Genomic DNA, 25,581 nt, shown 5'->3' with positions numbered 1-25,581 from the left:
ACACGAAGGAGTTTGGAATGAGGAGGGAAGAGGATCCAGAGAAAGGTCTAGATTAGGGAAATGGCTCAATCAAGTGAGTTTTGCTTCAGGAGGGGCCGTGCTGGGTTGTGTTCTTGACGTTGTCCCTGACTAGCTCTCCCATGCTCACTGGCCAACTCTGGCTCCAGGGTGAGCTGGCATAGAGCAGGGAGGCCCCGCTCTGTGCAGATGGGGGTAGTGGCTGCAGACACAGAGGCTCTGTGGAGCTGGGAGGGCTCTTGGGGAGGCAGCTGCTCGGCTGGTTCCTCCACGTTTCCATGAGGGCAATGAGGCTTATATTAATGAGAGGTAATTATTGGCACCCAGATGGGCCTAAGTATAGCTCAGAGACAAAGGCAGTGCAAGGCAGCCAGCCGCTTCCCCTGCAAGGCTGAGGCCTGCCTATTTTAAGACTTCCCCAAGGTGAGTCTCCTGCCACCGCTGGGTGTCGGGTGACTGAGGGGTTGGCACCCAGAGTTCCAGGAATCCTGACCAAGAGAGCTCAGAGGGAATCTGTGTAGCCAGATGCCCAGACCACCCTCATGCAGACCCTCTACCGCCTAGAGGTGGAAACTGAGAGGGACCAGAGAGAGGGACCAGTCCAAGGTCACAGCAAATACAGAGCAGAGCCAGAGTTTGAATGCCGGTGCAGTTGTATGCACTTTCCGCTAAGCTGTACAGCAGCCTACACTGGACACCTTGGCCTGCCCCCAAGAAGCACAGTGAGGTGAGGACTGGAGCATGACTGTATTTATCAAGCACCTAGAGGCTTTCTGTGTGACGTCACAATTCATCCTCATCGAAATCTTGAAAAGTAAAGATCCTCATACCCATGTTATAGAAGAAGAAACTGAGGCTTAGGAGGAGTAATTAAATCACCGAATGTCCCGCAGTAAGGAGAGAAAGAAGTAGAACCCAGTTACACCCTGTCTTAGGGTCAGATTCCCCAGGAAACAGACTCTGAGGTTTGCATGGGAAGTCTCTTGGGAACACCTGTGACAGGTGAGGAGCGCAGGATCGGGCAGGGGGAGGAGTTGAACGGAGATGCAGTTACAACAAAGGCCTCAGTAAATCCCAGGGGAAGCTCTGGAGCTGGGATGGCCCCCCTTTTTTTTTTTTGCGGTACGCGGGCCTCTCACTGTTGTGGCCTCTCCCGTTGCGGAGCACAGGCTCCAGACGCGCAGGCTCAGCAGCCATGGCTCACGGGCCTAGCCGTTCTGTGGCATGTGGAATCTTCCCGGACCGGGGCACGAACCCGTGTCCCCTGCATCGGCAGGCGGGCTCTCAACCACTGCGTCACCAGGGAAGCCCGGGATGGCCCATTTGTTCTGAATTGGACAAGGAGGCCAGACCTTGGGGCTGCACATCAATCAATTACTAGACATAGGCTGCCCCTGGGAAGAAGCATCACCTTGGGTGAGGCATCTCCCTTTGGCTGAGAGCAAGTCTTAACAGGTACCCAGCTGTGAACTGTCAGCAGCCAGTGCCCTTGGCAGCTAGAGACATGAGTGCCTCAGTCCTGAAGCGAGGCTGAGGCTGGAGAAGCTGGCAGAAGCCAGAGCACGCTGGGTCTTTTGGACCTCCACTCTTCACTGAGGCACCTCTTCATGCTGCCCCACCCTCCTCACCCTCTACTCCTCAGCTGGCAACGCAGCCCCAGCGTGGTCCCTTTCCTTCGCACACCCTCTAGTTCAGGAGGGCCAGTGGGGTTAAGAGTAAAGAGCCCTGGGTTCCAGGCTGGAGCGACCTTGCTGTGAGGCCTCATGCTGTCCCTTCCCCAGGATGACACTCTTTGTCTCACAGTTCCTTTAGCTCCAGTAGGCCACGTGGCTGGAGCTGCAGAGACTAGCTCCCCAATGGCCTTGAATGCCAGGCTCAGAGCCGAGCGTTCGTCCCAAGAGCCATGGAAAGCCACTGAAGGGAAAGAACACTATTGCTTTGGCGTTTTAGAAGTATCACTCCAGCTGCAATTCGCAGGCTGGATTGTAGGGGTCTTAGAGTGGATGCAGAGAGACCAGGGAGAAGGCTGCTGTGATTTTCCAGGTGAGCGGTGGGGGTGACATAGGCAGAGGCTACAGAGAGGGGATGGCATCAGAAAATATAACTGAGGCAGAATTGCTGTGGCTGTCATAGTTGGGGTTCCTCAGAAGCATGACCAGGATAAGGATTCAAGTGCAAGTAGTTTATTTGGGAACAGGCAGTACAGAGCGGGAGGGGGGAGATAAGGCAGAGAAGGGAGGCGGCCAGTGAAGGGAACATTATCAGGCAAGTGATCTCTGTGCGTAACTGGAGCTCCATCCCACTGAGGGCCGTAGAGCCCATTCCTCAGTCGTCCCACCCAAGTGGGGAAGACCTGGGGTATTTATACACAAACTCCCCAACAGTCAATGGCTGAGAGCTGCAGCCTGATGGCATGGGGCAGGTGGGTAGGGTGGGTAATTCCCTGGCAGTTCCTGCCAGCCACGTGTGAGCAGAGCACACTCCAGCTGCTACAGAAAGCACCCCCTCCCTCCGGCAGGGATGCAGATGGTGACCGTTGGAAGTCAGCCTGTTGGGCACTGCAGTGATGAGGCCACAGGAGATATGGGTGGGGTACCCACAGCCACTGCTGTAGTGACCAATTGGACATGAGGTCTGTATCAGGCTCTTGTTGAAAGACACAGAAACCGAACTCAGACTTCAGCAAAAAAGTCTCTTAACTCTCATGTCGGAGACGTCGGGCAAGATCTTGACAGAGGACTCAAGGCTGACACTCAGACAAAGATAGCAGCCCTAACAGGAAGGAGGGCACTTCTTTCCCAAGAGTTCAGCCATAATCCCAGGGCCGACTCTCATTGGCTAACAAGGATCCTGTTCCCGTCTCTGAGCCAGTCAGTACTCAGGGATGCAGGACTCTGATTGGCCAGGCCTGGGTCATATGTCTACCCCTGGGGCTCTGGCATAGGACTGGCTCCACCTGGACCACAGGAACTGAGCCTGAATCATTTTCCAGGCACAGTGGGAGCTGTTACGAGGGGAAAGACAAGGAAGGTCAGGAGAGGGAAGAATTCATGGAGGTGCCAAGGTGTCTGGCTTGAGCCCCTACTGGGTGACATTGAAGCATTTTACTGATAGGGGGATACTATGGGCCTTCTCAGAACCCTGGGATGCACTGGCATTTAAGGTGGGGTAGAAGGATAGACACGCAGGGCCCCAGAAGTCAGAGACTATTTTAACAATGAGGATTCAGTCCCAGGAAGAAAAGCGGAGGTCACTTGTGGTCATTAAAGTTTCTAGCTGGTATCTAGAGGTCTCCCTGAGGCTGGCAACCCCCACTCGCCCTCCTTTAATCCCAGAGGCACCTCCAACGCAGGGACCTGTCTAACTCCTCCCCCCACAAGCCAAGCAAGGGACCTCATCATCAAGACCACCAGGACTGAGGGCAGGGTTTGTCCCCCAGGGAATGAGGATGTGCTAGCACTTCACAGCTCACCAAGCATTTTCCTACCCCCTCCCTCACTTCCTCCTCTGGCCCCACTTGGCAGATGCATAGTCTGAGGCTCAGGGCCCAGGTTCCCATGGTCCTCCTGGGGCAACTCTGGATTCCTGGGGTCGGGAGTGCCTGGCATATGAAATTGAAGCCAGCTTCTCCCTGGGAGGGCTGGAGAAGGTGCCCCGGTCTGGGAGGAAAAGTGTGTGCACTTCTGGGGCAGGGCTCTGCAGCTATCTTCTGCTCCTGGTGACCAGCCCTCTCCACCTCTGGTATTTCTAGGGAGTCAGGCCCCTGCCTAGCCAGCGAGCCAGAGGGCTGTGTTTGCAAACTCTCCTGAGTTTTCAGTATCATTGGCCTTACTTGAGTGGGCATCAAGGACATAACTGCTGCACACACAGCTCTCCAGCTGGAGAGCCAAGGAGGCTGGCCTCTGAGTCCAGGGACACTGCAGCCCTGAGGGGATGCAAGGAGGCCAAGAAGAGGCCAGGAGCAGGAGGGATATGCGGGTGGTTTTGCATTTGCCTGAAATTGTCTTCAAGAAGAGGTTTGCCCAGAGGGAGCTGCTGCGGGCTGGAATGGAGGAGGATACTTGACAGTCTGGGACACTGACGGGGTGGCTGAAGCCTGAGTTACCTATTTCACCTTGGCTAGAACTGCTTCTCTCAGGCTCAGTTTCCCCATCTGTAAAATGAAGATAATGGTGGTCCCCCACCACGTGTGGCTGTTGTAATGAAGATAAAAATGTGAGTTGGCAGACTCCCTCTCCAGGCTGGGGATGAATGCTCTGACAAGCCGCCTGGTGGAAGCAGAGATGCTTCCGATGTGACTGTTCAGCTACAAGGGCCATTGCTAAAATGCTCTGGACTTCAGGAGTGGGGGTCCATCAGGCTCCCAGGGGCAGGGAGAGGCTCTGGCAGAGAAGGGGGAGAATTCCAGCCAGTGGACTCTGCAGAAGTCTCAGGGCTTAGAAAGCCTTGGGGCACATTTGGTCATGAAAATGGCTAGGTCCAAGGAAGTAATTCTCAGATCCCTGAGGGTCTTAGGGCCAGCAAGCTCCAAGTGACAGTGGCAAGGCAGCTAGCTGTGCAGAGGGATAGGAAGAGCTGTGGGTCTCAGCCCTGCCTCAGCTACTGAACCCACTGTGTGATCTTGGGTAAGTTCTTCCCCTCGGAGGGCCTCAGTTTCCCCATCTATAAGATGGGGGTTTCACCTAGGCCAGTGTTTTTCATGCAGTGTTTGGTGGGGTCTGGGCTTTGCCTTAAGAGCTGCCCTGCGGGGTGGGAGGGTGTCTCGGACACCTAAACTTATGCTTGGTGTATGAGTTTCCTATTGCTGCTGTAACAAATTACCACAAACTTAGTGGCTTAAAACACACAGATTTATTATCTTACAGTTCTAGAGATCAGAAGTCTAAAATGGGTCGCAGGGCTGCATTCCTTCTGGAGGCTCTAGGGGAGAATCTGACTCCTTGCCTCTTGCAGCTTCTAAAGGCTGCCCGCATTCCTCGGCTCATGACCCCACATCACTCTGACCTCTGCTTCCGTCATCACATCTCCCTCTTTGACTCTGACCCTCATGCCTCCCTCTGACAAGGACCCATGTGATTAGGTTGTGCCCCTGCAGATAATCCAGGAAATCTCCCCATCTCAAGATCCTTAACCATATCTGCAACGTCCCGTTTAACATGTAAAGTAGCATAATCACAGGTTCTGAGGATTAGGCCTGGGCATCTTGGGAGCCATCATTCTGCCTCCCGTACCTGGCTTCAGCCGGAGCCCGTCCACTCTGGCCCAACCCCTCTGAGATATCCTCTGTCCCCAGTGCCCTTGGCCTCACTTGCTCCGTTCCAGCCGTACCAACTCCTTGCAGATCCTCAGCACACCAGGCACACAGGCCAGACCAAGCCTTGGGACTCCTCCAAGCATGACTAGTGGGGTCCAGGGCTAAGAAAGCTTGCTGACCTCCCCCTGTGCCCCATGGTACAGATGGAAACACTGAGGCCCAGAAAGGAAAGGGACTTACCGAAGTTTGAGACTGGCATTTCCAGGATGGTTCTGGCTGGAAGGCCCATTTTACAATAGAGAAACTGAGGCACAATGGCTCCACCTACACACCATGCTGAGGATATGCTCCTGCTGTTGACTTGCTGGGAACTCTGTCCCAGGCCAGGTGTCATTGATTCATCCCAGTAGGAAAGGATGGGCTGATGGGCTTGTAGGCCTGTCTGATGACTGCAGCCCCCAGCCTCTAGCCCAGGGGTCACACTCAGTAGACTTTTGTTGAGGACAGAGTGGGTTTTTACAGAGGGTTTACATTTTGACGTAAGGATTCTTCTGCTAAAATAGAGGTGGACAGTACTACCCTCAGACCTGGGTAAGAGGGGCCCCGGCCCCAGGCCCCACTCTTTAGGAGGCCTCTCTGGCCCTCTCTCAACCTTGTTGTTCCCCACGAGGCAAGGAATGTTCAGGGGCCAAGGGAACATGCCCACCCAGAGCCTACATCCCCCTTTGGACCACACTCTGCACCCTGGGCGGACCCCAGCCTGGAATTCCCTGCCCCAAAGACCCCAGGCCTGCTTCCAGGGCCAGCACAGATCCTCCCATGGTGGCCTACACTGCCAGTGGGACCAGCCCTAGGGCTGAGGGGTGGCTGTTTGGGGGGCATGTGGAGTGAGCTGGGGGTGCACGCATGGGTGGGGCTCCTCGTGGTGAGGAACAGAGTCAGAGACAGGAGGAAAAGGGCGGACAGGCAGCTTCCCCCTGCCCACATGCTGCCACGGAATTCGGAGGAGACCAAGAAGTCTGAGTTCGAACCTGGCTCTCCAGGTTATTGTGAAAATATGTTCGTCAAGGTAGGAGAGTAGAACATATTTTGTTTAAAGTCTTGCTAGCCTGAGGTGTCGCTTTTATTTATCCACATGGTATGTGGGTCTCCATTTGTACCCGTGATTCCCTACCCACAATGTTAAGGGCAGGCCAGGAGTCTTCAGAAATCCTCCCAACCTTGAGATCTGCGGGGGTCTGGCTGACCTTCCCAGCATCCTGTCCCCTCCAAATCCAGCTAACGCCTGTCCGTCTTCTCTCCCCAGATTAGCTGCTGCCCGGGAGACGAGACCCGGGCAACGCGCTAGGGCGACGGCCCCTGCCCCGAGGGCCGGGATCATGAAAGGCCTCGGTGACAGCCGCCCCCGCCACCTGTCCGACAGCCTGGACCCACCACACGAGCCCCTGTTCGCAGGGCCTGATCGAAACCCCTACCTGCTATCGCCCACGGAGGCCTTCGCCCGCGAGGCTCGCTTCCCCGGGCAGAATGCTCTGCCAGGGGACGGGCTTTTCCCGCTCAACAACCAGCTGCCACCACCGAGCAGCACCTTCCCCCGCATCCACTACAACTCCCACTTCGAGGTGCCAGAGGAGAGCCCCTTCCCCAGCCACGCCCAGGCCACCAAGATTAACCGGCTGCCCGCCAACCTCCTGGACCAGTTTGAGAAACAGCTGCCTATCCACCGCGATGGCTTCAGCACTCTCCAGTTCCCCCGCGGGGAGGCCAAGGCCCGGGGCGAGAGTCCTGGCCGCATCCGCCACCTGGTCCACTCGGTCCAGCGGCTCTTCTTCACCAAGGCGCCCTCCCTGGAGGGCACGGCAGGCAAGGTCGGCGGCAATGGCGGCAAGAAAGGTGGCCTGGAGGACGGCAAGGGCCGGAGGGCCAAGAGCAAGGAGCGGGCCAAGGCCGGGGAGCCCAAGCGGCGCAGCCGTTCCAACATCTCGGGCTGGTGGAGCTCCGACGACAACTTGGATGGTGAGGGTGGCACCTTCCGCAGCGGTGGCCCAGCCTCTGGACTGATGACCCTAGGCCGCCAGACGGAGCGCAGCCAGCCACGCTATTTCACGCACGCCTACAACACCATCAGTGGGTACATGCTCAGAGCCGCCAAGAACAACGCCGCCGAGCTGACCGCCCCGCCACCTCCGCCGGCGCCCCCGGCCACCTGCCCCAGCCTTGGGGTGGCCGCGGACACCAACTATGTCAAGCGGGGCTCCTGGTCCACCCTGACCCTCAGCCACGCCCACGAGGTCTGCCAGAAGACCTCAGCCACCTTGGATAAGAGCCTGCTGAAGTCCAAATCCTGCCACCAAGGTCTTGCCTACCATTACCTGCAGGTGGGTCCCTGCCAGGGTCAGGGTGGGGTAAGGGATCATGGGGAAGGCACCAGTCTGAGGCCCAGCTCTGTCACAGATTGACTTGGAAAGTCGTTTCACTCAGGCCTCTGTTGACTCGCCTAGGAAATGGGTGGCTGGTGGTATCTTGCTGGTAAGAGGATTCCTTCCACTGGTCATGCTCTCAGCAGACATTGATTAGGACCCTTCTGAGGCCAGCCCTGAGTAGGGACCAAAACATGTCCCTTCCCTTTAGAAGAAAAATATGGAAGCTGTGCCTTCTATCCCCTCCGAGGACCAATTGCATGGCATTCTGCTTGCCAGCCTCCTGCCTGGTACTGCCCCCAGACTGGGGGCTCCTTGAGGATAGGGACCATATCTGGTGCAGCTCTGTGTCCCCAGGGCCCAAGACAGGGTCTGTCATACAGGAAGTGCTCAAGAAACATGAGAGGAGAGAGGGGTAGATGAACAGATGGACCCTTGAATGAATAGAGTGAGAAATAAATAAGACATAGTCCCGATTATCAGGATGCTGGGAGAGAAAGACACATGAGCAGACACTCCTGTCAGCAACTCCTGTCAGCATGAGCGGAATGTGATGGAGATGAGCAGGGGGACTGCAGGAGCCCCGAGGCCCTAAATCAGTTTGGGGGACTAGCTTTTTTCTTTCAAACACTAATGTCTATTGAGGCACTTATTATGCACGAAGGCTGCACTCCTGGAAAGTGGCAGAAGGCTCAGAGACATCTCTGCTGCTACACTTGTGCTGGGTCTCTCAAGGGCAGGGTGAGTGGCTGAGAACTGGGTGGCTCCCAGTACCAGAGCCCAAGCTGTGGGTGAAAGTTACAGGAAGTAGATTTCGGTTCACCTGCAGATGGAAGGGGCTGTTTCAGTAGGTAGTGAGTCCCTCATCCTGGAGGGCGTGTCAGCATAGGCCTGGCCAACCTTTGGGAACCCATTAGATGCATTTTTTTTTTTTTTTTTTTTTTTTTTTGTGGTATGCGGGCCTCTCACCGTTGTGGCCTCTCCCGTTGCGGAGCACAGGCTCCAGACACGCAGGCCCAGTGGCCATGGCTCAGGCCCAGCCGCTCCGCAGCATGTGGGATCTTCCCAGACCGGGGCACGAACCCATGTCCCCTGCATTGGCAGGTGGACTCTCAACCACTGTGCCACCAGGGAAGCCCCATTAGATGCATTTTGAACCAGATGAACATAAAGTCTGACCTGAGTTCTTGTCATTCCATATAAAATTCCAAAGACAGTGAGACTATGGGGGGAGGAGGCTATTTTTTTCAATAGGAGGGAAATGAAATCTAGGCAGTATTTTATATATTTAAGGCTTTTGTGGCTCTCAATCTACTTCCTTAGCTCAGAAACATCAGAGGGGGTGGTGTGTGACTTAGCTCCCTCTCAAATGATATGGTTTGGTCTGATCACGTGAAAATGCTTCAGAAACACCGTGAAACGGTGGCCCTGCAGGCCCTGGAGTGGTGCTGCCTCCTTGCTCAACAGGAAGTAGGTGGGTAAGGGCTGGGGAAGCAACAGGTATTGAGCAGGGATATACAAAGCCACCTTCCCAAGGCACAGGTGCAGGTAGGAAGGATGGACTAGCAAACGGTTTGGGGTCGAATGTGCAGGTCCTGGTGACTGGCTGGGCAGTCAGTTGGGGAGGAGGGTGTTAATGGGAAAGCTGCAGGAGTCGGGGACCTGGGATGGGAATCCCAGGCAGGGACCCTCCCTCAGCCAAGAATCAGCCACTGGCAATGTGGGAACTGAGAAGAACATGGTCTCTGTGCAGGCGTGGTGACTTGGGGAGTGTGGTGTGTGTGCACTTGTGGGCATGGCGAAGAATGGGTGTGCTGTGTACACTGAGAAACATGTGTGCCTGGGTGTCCGCGGTGACATACAGACCCAGTGAAGGTGTGTGCTCTGTATGTGTTGAGGTGGGGACACGGTGAGGAGGGACAAGTTGAGATGTGTCCGCGGTGCAGTGGTGGCTGGTGTGCACGTGAGGAGGTGTGTGCGATCTGTGCTCACATTGTGCCCTCACTGAGGGGTGGGCCCATGATGAAGGGGGCTGGGCTGCATCCTTGGGGAGAGGGGTGTGTCCTTGGGGAGAGGGGTGTGTCCTTGGGGAGAGGGGTGTGCGGGGAGAGGGTATGCTTGCTCTCTGAGGTGCATGCACACGGCACGGCGTGTTCGCCCTGTGCTCGGGCTGAGGTACGTGTGAGTGCTGAGATGAGCGTACTCCATAACGAGGTGAATATCCACTGCGTGGACACATCGGTGGGTATCAAGTGAACAAGAGTGTAGACGGTGTGTGCTGTCCCGGAGCAGCTGGCAGAGCCTGGCCTCAGAAGGGCAGGGGAGGTCCCCTCAGTTGGTTTCTGCCACTGTAACCACTGAGGACCAGGGCTGCCCTCACAGCTGTGACCTTACCCTTATCACAGCCCCCTTCCACAGATGGGGTCCCTGGAGTTCAGATGGGAACACTGAGCGCTTTTTCCAGCTCACCACATGGCTGCCAGACCCCACAAAGCCCTTGTGCTCTCTGTACCTCAGTTTACCCACCTGTAGGATGAGGAATGTTGTTTGGCCCCAAAGACCTCACCTCCGTACTGATGTGCTAGGGTCCCCTGATTCATCCTCCCCCACCATCCTAGGGTCCAGGGACCTCTCTCAAGCCTGCTGTTCTTATCCGGGCAGTGGGATCATAAGCCATCCACTGAGATAGCAGGGGAAGTAATGGGAACACAGGGGTTGCTCAGAAGGGTAGGTGCAGTGGAAGCCATTGTGATCATCCTGTCTGGACGGTTTTGCTGGGGCACACTCAGCCTGGGATCCACGGAGATCTGAGGCTGGAGAAGGCCCCATAGTGAAGCTGCGGCAGAACTGGCTCCGGAACCCAGGTATCCTTCCCAGCCCCGGCTCTGCCCTGCTCATGGGTGCCTTTAGTGGCAGTACCCAGCACCGAAGGCCGAATTCCCCGAGGTGGGCAGCGAGGGAGCTTCAGGGGCCTGGAGATGGGGGTTCTAGCGTGCAGCTCACTCCCCAGGTGATGAGCCCGAGGCTGGGTGGCCGGCGGCGCGCTGGGGGTGTGCGCTGCCCCCTGACCCACCCTTGCTGAAGGCTGTCCGCCCAACCCCAGGTGCCCGGAGGCGGCGGCGAATGGACCACCTCGCTGCTGTCCCCGCGCGAGGCGGACTCCACAGGCGAGGGCCCCATCCCTTGCCGGCGAATGCGCAGCGGCAGCTACATCAAGGCCATGGGCGACGAGGACAGTGACGAGTCCGGCGGCAGCCCCAAGCCCTCCCCCAAGACGGCGGCGCGGCGCCAGAGCTACCTGAGGGCCACGCAGCAGTCGCTGGGAGAGCAGAGCAATCCCCGCAGGTGAGCGCAAGGTCCCGCCCCCTAGAGTCGCGCCCGCAGGCCAGCCCTGCCCCCAGAAGCCCCACCGTGGGAGAGCCTCTCCGAAGTCCAAGTCCCGCCCCAGGAAGCCTCTGCTCACCAGTGAGTCCTGCCCCCTGGGAACCCAGCACCAGAAGCCCTGGTCACCTGTGAGTCCTGCTCCCTAAGGGGACCACTCCCTTAAAGTGAGCCACGCCCGCAGGCTTACCCAGCTCCACTGGGGCACCGCCCACTTGTGAGCGCTCCTCTGGGAAAGCCTCTTTACACTCGTACCGCCCTGGCTCACAGGCAAGCTTTGCCCTCTAGGTGAGCCCCTCACAGGTATGTCCCACCCCTGGGAACCTCGCCTTCCTCCTCTTCAGCCGCCAGCCCGGAGATCCCAGCCCCACAGATGAATCCTGCCCTCCAGCCTCAGACCCAGGTGAAGCCCCAGCCCCAATGATCCAGGCCCCCTAGGTGAACCCTCCTTCCCGTTAGCCCCCTTCCTGAGATCTTCGTCCTTAGGTTGGCCCCTGCACTTTGATGAGTTGACTCCGGAGAGCCCCGCCATTTGGTGAACCCACCCCATAAGCCCCCCACAGTTAAGTCCTGACCACAGGTGAGCCTTATCCTTTGGTAAATCATAAGGGGAGTCTCTCCGGAGTGATTGGCCCAGGTAAAACCTGCCCACGGGAGCTACATCCCCAGATGATTTCCACTCGTACAGGGGAACTGCCCCAGGAGACCCTCTTCTTCAGTTAGAAAACCCTGCCCTTAGTGAGCCCACCCCTTGTGCCAGCACTGCCCAGGGAAGGCCAGAGCCCCCTCTGCCAGTGCCCCTGTAATTGACCCCTGAGTTGAGCTCCGAGATTGGGGATGAGGGAGGATCCAGAAGTGAAAGGGAGATAGACAGCCTTCACCTGTCCCATCCCCCGGCCTGCATTCCACCAATGGAGCCCCATCCTGTTGCTTTAAGACTGGGAAGAGTTAGTGAAAGCATGGAACATGAAACAGGGCGCACACAGGAAGCAACAATTAACATGTTAGAGAGAGAAGTGAGCCTTTCACATGCAGAAGTCACCGTGGGGATTAGAACAGAAAATGAGTGCAAAACAGGTGAAAGTTGGTGTAGGTGATTCAGAACCCACTGAGGGAGAGAAGCAAAAGCAAGTCAGAAACAAAGGACTTGGAAGAGTTAAAGGAAACAAACTTAGCCCCTAGTTCTTCTACTCCTGGGGGTAAGAGCCAGAGTTTCATTGGAGGAGGTAGCCTGGGAGGACTGCAGCAGATGGAATAGAGCAGGGCAGGTGACAGTAGACTGAAGCAGGGAGTCTCATTGGCTGGGGCAGAGGCAGGGAATGGCCTCCAGGTGGGAATTCAGGACACCACCAGCCATTCCTAGGTCTCACCCTCTCTGAGCCTCAGTTTCCCTAGCTTTAAGTGAAGGGGGCTGAGCTAGATGATCTCTAAGACCCCTTCTACTCCTGAGATCCTGCAATTCCTTGAATGACCTGTTGGGCATGGAGGTGGGAGAGGTGGGCAGGACCAGGGCCCAGGCCTTGAATGAGAGGGAATTGATAATAGTAGTATAGGCATACCTCAGACCACCGCAATAAAGTGGACATGGCAATAAAGTGAGTCACACGAAATGTTTTTGTTTTCCAGTGCATGTAAAAGTTATGTTTACACTATAGTCTAAGTGTCCAATAACATTATGTCTTTTAAAAAGTACATACCTTAATTTTAACATGCTTTATTGCTGAAAAATGCTAACCATCACCTGACAACTCCGGGTTGCCACAAACCTTCCATCTGTTAAAAAGAAAAGTAGAGAAAAACAAAATAAACAATATCTGCAGAACGCAGTAAAGTGAAATGCAATAAAAGGAGTATTCCTGTAGTAACAGTAATGCGGGCCATCTGTCAGCCCTTGCTGCGCTCTGGGCTCTGTGCCTGCCCCAGTGCCCTTGAATCTGCATCACTGAAACCTTACAGCCCCAGCAGACAGGCACAGTGACATCCCCCACTTTATAGGTGAGGAAACTGAGACTTAAGGGGTGACGACTTGCCCAGGGTCACCCAGTGAGGAAGCTGGATTCCAATCCAAGTTTGTCTATGTCAAGGCCCTGAGCTATTGGCGGCTTGGACCTTATTTCCAGAGCAGGGGAGTTGGGGAGGGGGAGGCCCAGGGTCAGGTAGATGTGAGAAAGATTGAAGAGCCAGGGCTATGGGGAGAAGTGGTGAGTCTTCAGAGGCCTGGTGGAGGCTACCTGGACATTGTGTCAAAACTGATGACCTTTGGGCAGCCCTGGCCAGAGGTCAAGGCTGTGGGCCTGGACCCATCTCCTCTGTCCAGCCCCTGGAATTGCCCCAGGCCTGCAGAGGAGGGGGCTGTAGAATTGAGCTGGTGTGGCCCACCCCTGGTTTGAAACAGTCAAGAGCAAGCTTGTGCTGCCACCTCGCGGTTGCAGTGGGCATAACAGGTGAGGGCCATCGGCACCCTCCAGACTCACAAGGCCTCCAAAAGCTGGGAGCAGCTCTCCCCTTGCTCATCACCCCCCAAACTACCCGGGATGGCAGTGACTTCCATCTTACCCTCTGCCACTGGATAACCTTGGCCCGTTTTTCCCCCTCTGGGCCTCAGTTTCCCATGCTGAACAAAGGGTGGGCTGAGCCCCATCTGCTCCCCATCCCCACCAGGAGTCTGGACCGCCTGGATTCAGTGGATATGCTGCTGCCCTCCAAGTGTCCGAGCTGGGAGGAGGACTACCACCCCGTCAGCGACAGCCTCAACGACTCCAGTTGCATCAGCCAGGTAAGGGTGGCAGGCAGCTAGAAGGTCAGAGGGCTTGGGAGAGCCCCAACTCCCACCCAGGAAAAGGACAGACGTCCAGGTCCAGCCTCTGTTGAGTGGCCCCGAATATCTGCCCTGTGCTTCTGTTCGGTCTTTGTTCCTGAAGCTGCCTGTGTGTGTCTCTTCCCCACTGACTGTCCTGTGGCTGGAGAGCAGTCACAGGGCCTCACACTGACGGCCTAAGCTGTGGGCCCTGAGGAAGGGGCCATACCACTGCCTTAGACCCAGGAGCCCTGAGGATAGGGTACTGGAGACCTGGGTTTGAGTCCCAGTCTTGTCACTGACAGTATGAACCCAGGACCAAACACCCCCTCCCTGAGCCTCAGTTTCCTGATTTACCATCGGAGGGTGATAATTCCTATTTCAAAGGGTTGTGAGGAATCAATGAGATAACAAACATAATGTGCTCAGCAAAGGGTGGCTCCCTTGATGGTTAGCATTGTCATCTTGCTGTGTGACTTCGGGCAAGTTGCTTCTCCACTCTGGACCTCCATGTCCCACCTGATCAGTGGATAGTTGGACTTCCAGGGCCCAGCCAGCTCTGCCACTAACAGCGGTGAACACGCTGTGCTGTACTATTAATTCTCTTGACCATCAGCTAGCTCCTTGATCCCTCACAGCCACCCCCAGATATCATCCATATGCCCATTTCAGAGATGAGGAAACTGAATAGGGGGGTCACAACAGCTAGGAAGAGGCAAAGCTGGGCAGAGATCTAGGGCTGTCAGACCCAGACCTGGACCTCAGCCCCTACTGTGTTGTGCACAGTGCTTTACAGTTTGCAAAGGGACGACCAGTCAAGGCTTGAGGGCTCCCCCCATGGTGTGGATGGGGAGACGAGGCCCAGACATCTGCCAATAGTAGCACAGTGGGGCAGTAGAGGCAGCCAGGTGCAGACCCAGCCACCTCTCTGGGCAGGAACAGGCCCCAGGTCCCGCCGTGTGCAGCCCCATGGCCTGGGCTAACGGACTACTTAAAACTTTCGGATTCCAGCTCCTTGCCACCCCATATTCCTGGCCCGGCCAAGCCCGCCCCAGCCCCCATCCTCAGCACTGTCGTTCCCACACTCCAAGGAGACTGACCTCAGATGTGGGGAGAGGGAGATCCCCCCACCCCCAGCCAGGGGACCCTCCACCCCACCATCCTCATCCAGGCCCCACCAAGTCTCACCTGTGCCGTTGTCCTGTCCTGGACTCCGGGCCTGCCACCCCCAATCTATTCTCAGCAGCCAGAGGGAGCTTGTAAAAGACAGAAGTCAAATCACGTCACCTGCTCCGCAGCCTCCCATGGCTTCCGCCTCACCCTAGTGAAAGCCAGACCTGTGAAGCCCGGCCTCCCTCTCAGATGTGCTCCCCGACTTGCTCTGTCACTCACTCTGCTCCAGCCACTCTGGCCCCCTTTTGCCCCTCACACACCTCATTCCTGCCCCAGGCCCCCTGCATTTGCTCCTGCCTCTCCCAGGAGCATCTCTCAGATCTTTGCACAGCTCGTTCTTCTCCGTGTCCCAGGTCTCGGCTCAAATGTCACCTCAGAGGGACCTGCCCTATCGCTTGCCTCAGGGGGTCTCCGGGGCCCTGTTTCCTTACTCTGCTTAATTTTCTTGACAGCACTTCTCACTATCTGGAATTATACTTGTTAGTTGATGTCTGTCTCACTCTTAAGACTGGGAGTTCCCTGCAGACGGGGACCTTGCTGTCTTGTCCCCACAGAGTCCCCAGCACATGCCACAGGGCACGTAGGTTTGCTGAATGGATGGCGTCCCTCCCTGTCTCTCCCATCCTGCCTGTTCTCTCATCCCTCAGTCTCCCTGTCGGTCTGTGTCTGTCTCCTGTTTTTCTCTCCCCTCATTCACATTTTTCTCTGATTCTCTCCAGTGTGTCTCATTTCCATGTTTCTCTCTGGGTCTGTCTGTCTCTCTCACACCCACCGTCTCCATCCCCTGCCTGGCCCTGGCACCTGGAACAATTTTGTCCTTTGGCTACACGAAAAGGTACACGGAATGAGCCAGGCTGGGGACCCCAGCAGGTCTCTCCCACTACACCCTGCCCAGCCCCACCTCTCCCTTAACCCAGGGTCCTCTGAACTCCCACACCCTCATTCCATGAAGCTTGAGTGACCTGAGCCACAGATGTCGCCCCAAAGTCAGAGATGTCCAGTTCTGTCTGTGTCTCTGAGGCCTCAATTCCTGCCAGAAGAAACCCCGCTCCCACCAGTCACTGGACTGTGTAAGCCCTGACCAGGGAAGAGAAGTCTCTGGGCTCTGTCCCTAATCTGTACATCCTGGGAGCTGCCTGCCCAGGTGAGAGGCAGCAGACAGGACATCCATGGTCCCAGAAGCCAACCCAGGAGAAAGACTTATAAACAGCAGATTACAAGTCTTCAACAACACCCAGCCCCAGAAGGAGTGAGCCTCCCACCCCTGGAGGAAGCCAAGAGCTCCCAGCAACTGGGCCTCAGCCAGTCTGGGGAGGAGGTTAGACCAGCCAGCCACAAGTTCTCTTGCAGCCAGGCCTGAATACCCAACCCTAGCCCCCAGCCTCGGTCTCCCCATAACCCTCCCCCATCTCTTTCCTGCAGATGTTTGGACAGGCCTCCCTGATCCCCCAGTTGTTTGGCCACGAGCAGCAGGTCAGTATGTTTGCCATTCTCTTGTCCCCCAACCCCAGAGGCCAGGGCTGCGTCTCAGGCACGTCAGTGGTCCTGGCCCCTGAGCCAGGCAGGTGCAAGCAGAGCCAGCACCAGGAAAGCCCTCTCCAGTGAAGATAGTGTCAGGAATCACATCGGTGCCTGGACCTTCCACTCTTTGGCCCTATCGCTTCACTTCTCTGTGCCTCAGTTTCCTGTTCTCAAAAATGGAAAAGAATGGGCTAGGATCTATGGATGGGGCAAGAATAACCCCAGGATATTGGCATAACATTGTAAATCAACTATACTTGAATTAAAAAAATGTTTTTTTTAAATAATAACCCCAAGATAAAGGAAGGTGTACCCTGGAGCTTCTAGCTCCCTCCTTCCTCTCATCCCCCAAAGCCTGGGAAAGCCCTGGGGAGACTTTTCCATTTGGACAGATCAGGGGCTGGGGTCATTGGCCTTCACATCCCAGCCACAAGATCCCCTGACTTATCTCCTTTCTTGGGTTCCAATAAGACCTTTAAGGATGTTAGGGTTCTGGAATGGATGCAGAGACTTTTCAAGCTTACCAAAGGTGGTGAAGACGACGCCGGACCTGGCACTGTCTGCCTGTCCTAAGGGTGCCCCATCCCACGCACACCCATCCTGCCCCTGGAGGTGGTCCTCTCCTCCCTCCCAGGCCCCAGCCCCAAGGCCAGATAGAGAGGCCGGGAAGGTGCTCTGGGCCCAAGTCCTCATTGGGGCCAGGAGTGGCAAGGGACTGATCCAAGGCCACACGGCCTACAGGGCAGAACTGTGACTGGCTCCACATCTCCTGATTCCAGCCACGAATGCCTCATGTGCCTCCCACCTTCATATCATAATTCTTCTTGGGCACATTGTTGCAGAGGGTCTTTGGGGAGCCCACAGTGGGCCAGGTGACCTCTTCCTTCCTTCAACAGCCTCATGATAAGGGTGTGATGTGTTCACATATAAAACCCCCAGGGCAGTTCCCTGCACATAGTACGTCCTCAGTGATACACATACCAACAGCACTAACCAGCTGGCCTCTCCCTGGGAGCTTGGGAGCATCTTAACCGACACTGACAAATCTTTGCATTTGCCCCACAAAGTTGCCTGTAATAACAGGTACAGGTTATCCGGTGCTTAGTTTTCCCAACTGTATTCGAAGCATGTGATTATGAATGATCTCATTTCATCTTGACCACAATCCTGTGAAATCTGGTCTCTAATTAGCCCCCATTTTACAGATGGGGAAACTGAGGCACAGAGCAGTTAAGTGACTTGCCCATATTCCTCTTGTGAGAAAATGATGGAGCCGGGAATGAAACTCTGGCAGCCTAGCTCCAGAGGTGGGCCATTACCGTGCAATCCCTAATCAAGACCTCATCACCTTTGGCAATCACAGGGGCCTCTCAATATGCCTCAGGTTGCAGCTTTGGAGGATAAACACCTATCTCTTTAATACCCTCTCCAAGTGAATTTTGGGTATGTCACATGGACTACGTTTTAATTTATCAGTGCTGTCTGATAGAATTTTCTGTGATGATTGGAAGTGTTCTATCATCCATGCTGTCCAATAAGGTAACATGAGCAAGTGAAATGTGGCTAGTGTGACCAAGGAACTGAATTCTGTTTATTTTAATTAATTTAAACCTAAATAGCCACGCGTGGTTAGTTGCTACCATATTGAACAGAACAAATTTAGACCTTTCCAAACATATACTCCAAATTGGGTGATGATCAGGAATTCCCTGGCAGGCCAGTGTTCAGGACTCCGCGCTCTCACTGCCGAGGGCCCGGGTTCAATCCCTGGTCGGGGAACCAAGATACAACAAGCCACGCGGTGCAGCCAGAAAAAAAACTGGGTGATGATCCATCCAGTCGTTTTACCTGATGCAGTGCCAGACGAGTCCACAGGCATTCTAGTCCATTTAGATAGGGAAACACTGATGCAGAGAATAGTGCTGGCCTGCCTGAGGTCACACAGCCAGGTCCAGGGCACAGTGGCCCTATATCCAGCTTCATCTTTTCCTCCACATGGTGTTCAGTCAACTTTTGCCCCCTCCCGTGTAGCCCAGGTGTCTTCCCGGACCCCCACCCAGTGTCCATCTTTAGCCAGCTGACTCCTCAGCTTATACTCTGTGATCCCCAGGTACCAAGATGGCCTGAGACATGGGTCAGACAGACCCTTCCAGAACCATTGGAGAGTGTATGTATGGTGAGCCCCCTCTACACTCACACCCCCAGCTGCAGATTTGTAGGATCTTGTTTCTAGAGGGACACTTGGAAACCATCCAGATGAGGTTGAACTAGATGTGAGATGGCAAATAGCATATATACCTCCATTCTCCATACTGTCCGTGGCAGATGTGACTGATCAATCCTCACTGCCGCTACCCTCATTCCAGTATTATTTTCTCTCACCAGACTATTGCATCAGCTTCATCTCTGACCTCTGCCTCCATTCCAGTACCCTATATCCAACGTCCATTCTGTACACCAGGGCTAGATTAATCTTCCTTAAATATACATTTGCAGTATTGATTCTGCTACTTCCTCACTGGGTACAACTGGCAAGTATCTTCCCCTCAGTAGCCCTCAGTTTCTTTGCTTATAAAAATGAAGGAATTGGACCATAAGATGGTAAATATCTAGCACACCTACTGCCACCTCCCCATTCCAACATCCAGGGCAGACGTTACTGACTATAGCCTTCTTTCTGGCTGAATTCAGATATGACCTCAAAATTTATTAGTTAATCAGTCTGGACACACAAGATATAACCTAGCTAACATCCTAGAAAGTATATTTACTAGTTTCTCCTCCATTGTAGAGATGGGAAGATTGAGGCCCAAAGAGGTGAGAGAGTCTGTATACTTCTTAAGGGCTCCATCTGCCCATCCCATGTCCTAAGTGAGACAGGAGCAGGAGGGTGGGCCGAGTTGAGGCCCCACAGACTCCAGCTCTGCAGCTGAGCCGACCACCAAGCACCCCATCCCTCCCCAGTGGGCACAGCCGGCCCCTGATGCCTGCTTTTGCCCTGACAGGTACGGGAGGCAGATCTGAGCGACCAGTATGAGGCAGCCTGCGAGTCGGCCTGCAGTGAAGCAGAGTCGACCGCGGCGGAGGCTCTAGACTTGCCGCTGCCCAGCTACTTCCGCTCCCGCAGCCACAGCTACCTGCGCGCCATCCAGGCGGGCTGCTCGCAGGAGGAGGACAGTGTTTCCCTGCAGTCCCTTTCCCCCCCTCCCAGCACCGGCAGCCTCAGCAATAGTCGCACGCTTCCGAGTGAGTACCGAGATGGGGGACCGCTGGGACCGTTCCTGGTGGACCGGAGGTGGGGAGGAATCCATGGTTGGTGAGCCAGGATTGGAGGGGTGGCTAGCAAAAGCAGGAGGCCTTGGGGCTGAACTTCCCACCGACTGGTGAACTGGAGCTCAAATGGCAGCAGTGGGGGGTGGGGGGCTGTCACAGAGGCAGATGTCAACACTGGGGATGGGGTGAGGGGGTCGTGAGGGCTGGAGCTTGCGAGATACTTGGTTGCCCCTGACTCTCTAGACCCTGGCTCTTACTGAAGCCCTACTTACCTGTTTGGATTAGTTCAGGTAGGCAAACCTGTGGGGAGGGTGGGCCCCTGCAGGGAAGAGGATGGGATCTGCATTGAGCCTTCTCAAAGGGGTGGGTTTGCAGGTTTCTCTCATATTCACAGTCGGGGACAACCTATCCTTTCTGATACTTGCTCTAAGTTCTCTGACAATAACCCAGGCACGATCAGAGAAAAAGGGGACCCTGCGTCCCAGAGCAAGCCATGACCATCAAGACCCAGGAAGATCATAGCACAATTTCTGGCTTAGTAGAGAGAACTTCGATCTCACTCTGACTAGAGAGTTTTCCTCCCTGAGCCTCAGTTTCCCCATGTATAAATTGAGGCATAAGCCAGACCCCGGCGAGCTCTCAGGGGAGATGAAATAAGGCTGTGCCTGGAGAGGTTTAGGCGGGCCCTTGCACATGGTAGGAGCTGACAAGTGTAGCTGTTCTTACTGGTTCTCAGACTTGACTCTGAGCCTCCTGACAATCAAAGGCACTGAGGTTGGATTATTGTAGGAAAACCACATGTTTCAAGCGGTCAATTGGTGTTTGATATAAATAAATGAGCCTGAATCTTATGGATATTCTATACACAAGAAACCAGCTTATTGACTGAAAACTGCAAAGGCAGGGGGCAGAGCAAGAAACCACTTTGTTTCACTATTGCCTTTCAAATCATGGCTGATATCTGGGCAGATCCCCGAGCTTTTCCAGGCATTTTTAGACCATAAGGAACAGTCTCATTTTCAGGTATTGAGAGTCTGGTCTCATTTCAAAACATCAGTCTCATCTACTTCAGACCTCATGCACCTGCAGCTAGGGCCTGACTGGGCTCAGAAGCCCACAGTGGGGAGCTGGGCGTAGTGGTGAGTGTCTTCTCTGTTCCTTGTTCATCAGTGGCCATTTCTGGTTCCTCCAGGGGGAGGGGAAGGTCGCTAGTGCAGATGTTGTCTGGCACCAGGAGTATCTGTGTGACAGGTGCCACTTGCTAGCTCTTTCTCTTAGGTGGTACTTTCAGAGTTTCTCCTATCTTGCAGGGCCCTTGTGGTGTCTTCTTTCCTAGCATGGGCAATCCCCCTCCAGGCCACTGCTGCTTATTCTGTCTCAGCTTCTCCAACCAGTGGTCGCCCTCCTCCGCACTCAGCCTCTTTTTGCCAGGGGACCTGGCCCTGCCAGGCAGGCATCTTGGGCAGACTCCTCTGATGACAACTCCAGCCCTACTGTCTCCCTCAGCTCCCACTTTACCCATGTGAAAATGAGGCCTGTGCCTTGCAGAACTCTGAAAGTATAGGCTGGTCTGCTACAGCCTTCCTTCTAGACCTGCTATCACAGCTAAGCCTGCCAGCCTCTCCACATTAGAAGTCTCCAAAGCAGGTGTCGGGGTCCAGTTTCTTTGGCCTCCAAATCCAGGGTATCCCTGCCAGGCTCTCCCAGGCACTCTGTTACAGTCTTGTAAGAGTCTCAGGTAAAGGATCAGATTCCCCACATCATCAGGCCCAAGGAAAGTTCTCTAAGCAGGAGGTGGGCCTGGGGAATCAGATAGCACATCAACAATTTTCTTCAAATAAACCTTCACTCACCGATCTCCCCCGACCCCAATCACTCGTGAATGGACTGAAGATGGGTGATGGGCTACATGTCCCAGAACTCTCTGGGTCCCTGTATTGGTCAGCTATTGCTACAATAGTGCTGCAAAGCAAACAACTACAAAATCAGTGTAATACAAGTAACATTTATTTCTTGCTCCCAAGGTTGTGTGTCAGCTGGAATGGCTCTCCTCCACATGTTTCTCACCCTCCTCCTGGGACCAAAGTGTCCTCCTGGGAGCAGTGGCTTTAGCAGGGCACGTTCTTCTCATGTTGATGGCAGAAGCACAGAAAGCAAGCCTAACTACACAGGCACATTTCAAGGTCCCTGCTTGCATAATATCTGCTAAAATCCTATTAGTTAGAGGAAGTCATAGCTCAAAAACAAGGGATGGAGAACTATCCTCCCACCGTGCGGACAGAGGAAGGGGTGAAGAATCAGGGTCAGTAATTCAATTTACTGTGGTCCACTTTCTTGGCCACATTTGTTCATGTCCCTCTCACAGAAAATACCCTTATCCCAAAGATCCTGAAAAGACTCATCCAATCATAACATCAGGATCTCATGGTACACCTGAAACTAATATAATATTGTAAATCAACTCTCCTTGAGTAATAAATAAATACATGCATACATACATACATACATACGTTTTGTTTTGTTTTTTTTTTTGCGGTACGCGGGCCTCTCACTGTTGTGGCCTCTCCCATTGCGGAGCAATGGCTCCGGACGCGCAGGCTCAGCGGCCATGGCTCACGGGCGCAGCCGCTCCGCGGCATGTGGGATCTTCCCGGACCGGGGCACGAACCTGTGTCCCCTGCATCGGCAGGCAGACTCTCAACCACTGCGCCGCCAGGGAAGCCCCATACATACGTTTTTTAAAAAGGAAAAAACGTCTCATGATCTGTGTCAGATATGGATGTGGCTCCTCTTGATCAAGCAACCTAAAATCTAAAATTAAAAAAAAAAAGGTATCTACCTCCCACCTCCCAACCCCCCGCACACACACCCAGCATACCTTGGTAAAATAGGGACAGGCAGTCCACACTCCTGTTCAGAAAGAGGGAGAAGGGGTTCAGAGACTTACTGATCCATGGCCATTCTGAAGTCCTTCTGGGCAGATGTTGGGCAAATACTCTGGGAAAGGGAATGTCTCTTGACTAGGCCCAAGCTCTATGCTCTGGGGTTGATTCCCTAAGCCATGGTTTTCCATAGCTCTTGGCCCTGCTCTCTGAAAGCCCTTCCTTTTCCATTAGCTTTGTTGGCATTGTCTAAAGAAAGCATTGGAGAATAGGCCTTTGGGCAGCCAAAGAGCCTTCTTTGTCTGCTTCCTGCCTGAAGAAAGTTAGGGACCCAGTTGTCTTTTTACATCTTGAGTGGTCTCGGTCCCTTGAGCCTAAGCTGATCATAGTTTTGGCCACACACTTCTCTCAAACACTTTATGGGTTTTCTATGTATTTGATTCCACTTAACCCCATGTACCAAAAAGCACACCCACAATTATTTTTGAGTCATGTCAGTCTCTCTCAACTCAATTATGATGACTTTGGGTGCATCAGGCTTCTGTGGGGCCATGCTCTTAAGCTTTCTAGAAGCTCTTTTGAGCAGCTGAGAGCATCTACTGAATGGTACCTTATTATTTTAGAGTATTAATAAAAGATGTCATAACCACATCCTCGATTTGATCTGACCCACATGCTGTATCTTAAGGCCATGACCTTGGTCTGACCTTTGTCCGCAGGCTGTATATTAATTTGAAACTGATTTACTGGCTGGAGAAGCTGGAGTTGACTGATCTCTTGTCCAACTCAGCGAGTTCTGGGCTCTCTGTATTCCCTCTAAACACTCCCTGTGGCACTCCCTATTTCTTTTATGAATTCCTCTTTCTTCTAAGTCCTTATCAAATTCAGCCCAAAGGAGCCAGCTCTTGCTTTCAACATTTTACCTGGAAACTCTCTTGCCCAAATCCATTGGTTCTCTTCAAGTTACTGTAGATTGACAGTTTTACCAAGCATTTTGTGTCTGCAGGGTATGGGTAACCTTTTTTCAAGCCTCCTCTAACAGTTTGCTCACTGCTCACCACTTGTCCCAGAGCCGATGCTACATATTTTTGTTTTTGCTGCTTATACACCCCACTCTTGGTACCAATTTCTGTATCTATCAACTATTATCGCAATAATGCCGTGTAACAAACAAGCACATCTAATTTCAGAGGCACACAATAATGCGCATTTGTTCTCATTCATGAGTTTTTTGGTTGGCTGGTTCTGCTCTGCATGTCCTATATTCTCCTTCTAGAACCAAAGCGCACTCCTGGAATCAGTGCCCTAGCCAAGGCATGTACTTCTCATGGTGGTGGCAGAAGTATAAGAGGGCAAATCCCACAGTACAAGCTCATTTCAAGTCTCTGTGTCACACCTGTGAACATCTGGTTGGTCAAAGCAAGTCACATGAGCCCAAAGCCAAGGTCCAGGGAAATACACTCAACCTTTTGTGGGAGAAACTGCAGTTCCATTGCAAAGGGCATGAACACAGGGAAGGGTTGAGAATTGAGACCAAAAATTCAATCACCAAAAAAAAAAAAAAAAAATCAGTCACGGCCCCTTCAGCACATCCTGTATGAATAATCCAGCATTTCTGGCTTTAAATGTAGGGATGTGGGGCTCCAATTATTCTCAGTTTGGGAGCTTAAGCCCAAACCAGGATACTCAAGAAAGTACTGGTAGCAACATCTGACACCTACCCAGACATGTGTGCACATATATACCTACTTATGGACATATATAAGGTTCTGTACCCTTAGACCTCTCTCTCCGAAAACATATAAAAACACATGTACACTGATATTCTCACATGCACAAACATACACCTAATCTCTACATACAGTTGCACGTGCTCTCACATATGTGTGTGTCTCCTTCAAGGCTCATGCCACCTCCACACCCGTGAGGAAATCATGCCCCTAACAGATTGAAGCCACCAAAACAATCCCCCCTACCCCGTGTTTCCCCACTCAGCCCTCCCTCCAGGTCTCCATAGTGACTACTACGTACGTGCTCCTCTCTCCTCCAACCCCTGATCCCCTCACGCTCAGCAGGTAAACTCACCTGCCTTGCAGGGAAAACCAAAGCCACCAGATTTTTCAGACCTGTGCCCAGAGCTGCAGTGGGTCCCTACAGTACCTTAGTGCTGGGTTAGGAAAGACACTTAACTGTCATCTATTGGAAAATTATCATGATGCACAATTTTTATTAGAATAATGTCCTTTACTGCCATCTGCCACAGATATGTCATAATAAATATACAATTCGATTATGTCTGTGTTGTGAACAGCACCCCCCTTATACGTGGCACCCTTCATCAGTGTAAAGCTTGCACCATCATCCATGGCATTCTGGCCCGTAACCACCTCCCTCCTCACAGACACACCCCACCACCCACAGGTACACCCTCCCTCAGACACTGTCTCCCTGCAGGGGTCACCCTTGCTCAGAAGGCTGCCCCCTGTCCTCAGCATATGTCTCCAGGAATTGAGCAGTCCAGGGCCTGTCCCCCACCTAGGGCTGTTCTGAACCCCCAGTCACTGAGGGGCATGAAAGCTCTTTGTCACCCTCACATGGGCACATATGCTCTCAGGCCATATGCTGGCAGGTGGGTGGATGTGAAGGCCACTTACTGAGACGGTGAGAGCCTGGGAGGGGCGGGCCCCTCCCGAGTGGCCCTGGGCAGGGCATGGAGCTTGCCCACCCCCCCCACCCACTTGCTGGGGGCTGACCAGCTTCCCAGCTGTCAGCACCCCCTCTATCCCTCCCCTTCTCTGACCCAGATTCCACATTCCGGAAATAGCTCTGGCAGGTGACTGGCAGGCAGGGTCGGCCCCAGCC

The 25,581-nt window shown here is 53.9% G+C and overlaps 1 protein-coding gene across 3 annotated transcripts in view; it reads left to right on the top strand.

Moving 5' to 3' along the window:
* The first annotated feature begins 6,651 nt into the window (after positions 1–6,651).
* DLGAP4 (DLG associated protein 4) overlaps positions 6,652–25,581 on the top strand; it is a 93,222-nt gene continuing 74,292 nt past the window's right edge. For 2 of the 3 annotated variants that reach the window (XM_032607125.1, XM_032607126.1), the window contains exons 1-5: positions 6,652–7,650; positions 10,796–11,037; positions 13,735–13,849; positions 16,466–16,516; positions 19,570–19,810. In XM_032607125.1, coding sequence (XP_032463016.1) covers positions 6,652–7,650; positions 10,796–11,037; positions 13,735–13,849; positions 16,466–16,516; positions 19,570–19,810 — 1,648 coding nt within the window. The remainder of the gene's footprint in view (positions 7,651–10,795; positions 11,038–13,734; positions 13,850–16,465; positions 16,517–19,569; positions 19,811–25,581) is intronic. The other variant, XM_032607127.1, reaches the window with a different exon arrangement.

Source organism: Phocoena sinus, chromosome 15 (assembly GCF_008692025.1).
Source record: "Phocoena sinus isolate mPhoSin1 chromosome 15, mPhoSin1.pri, whole genome shotgun sequence".
NCBI classification, from domain to species: Eukaryota; Metazoa; Chordata; class Mammalia; order Artiodactyla; family Phocoenidae; genus Phocoena; species Phocoena sinus.
The sequence above is the reverse complement of the archived record's forward strand: the minus strand, read 5'-3'. Positions and strand labels throughout refer to the sequence as shown.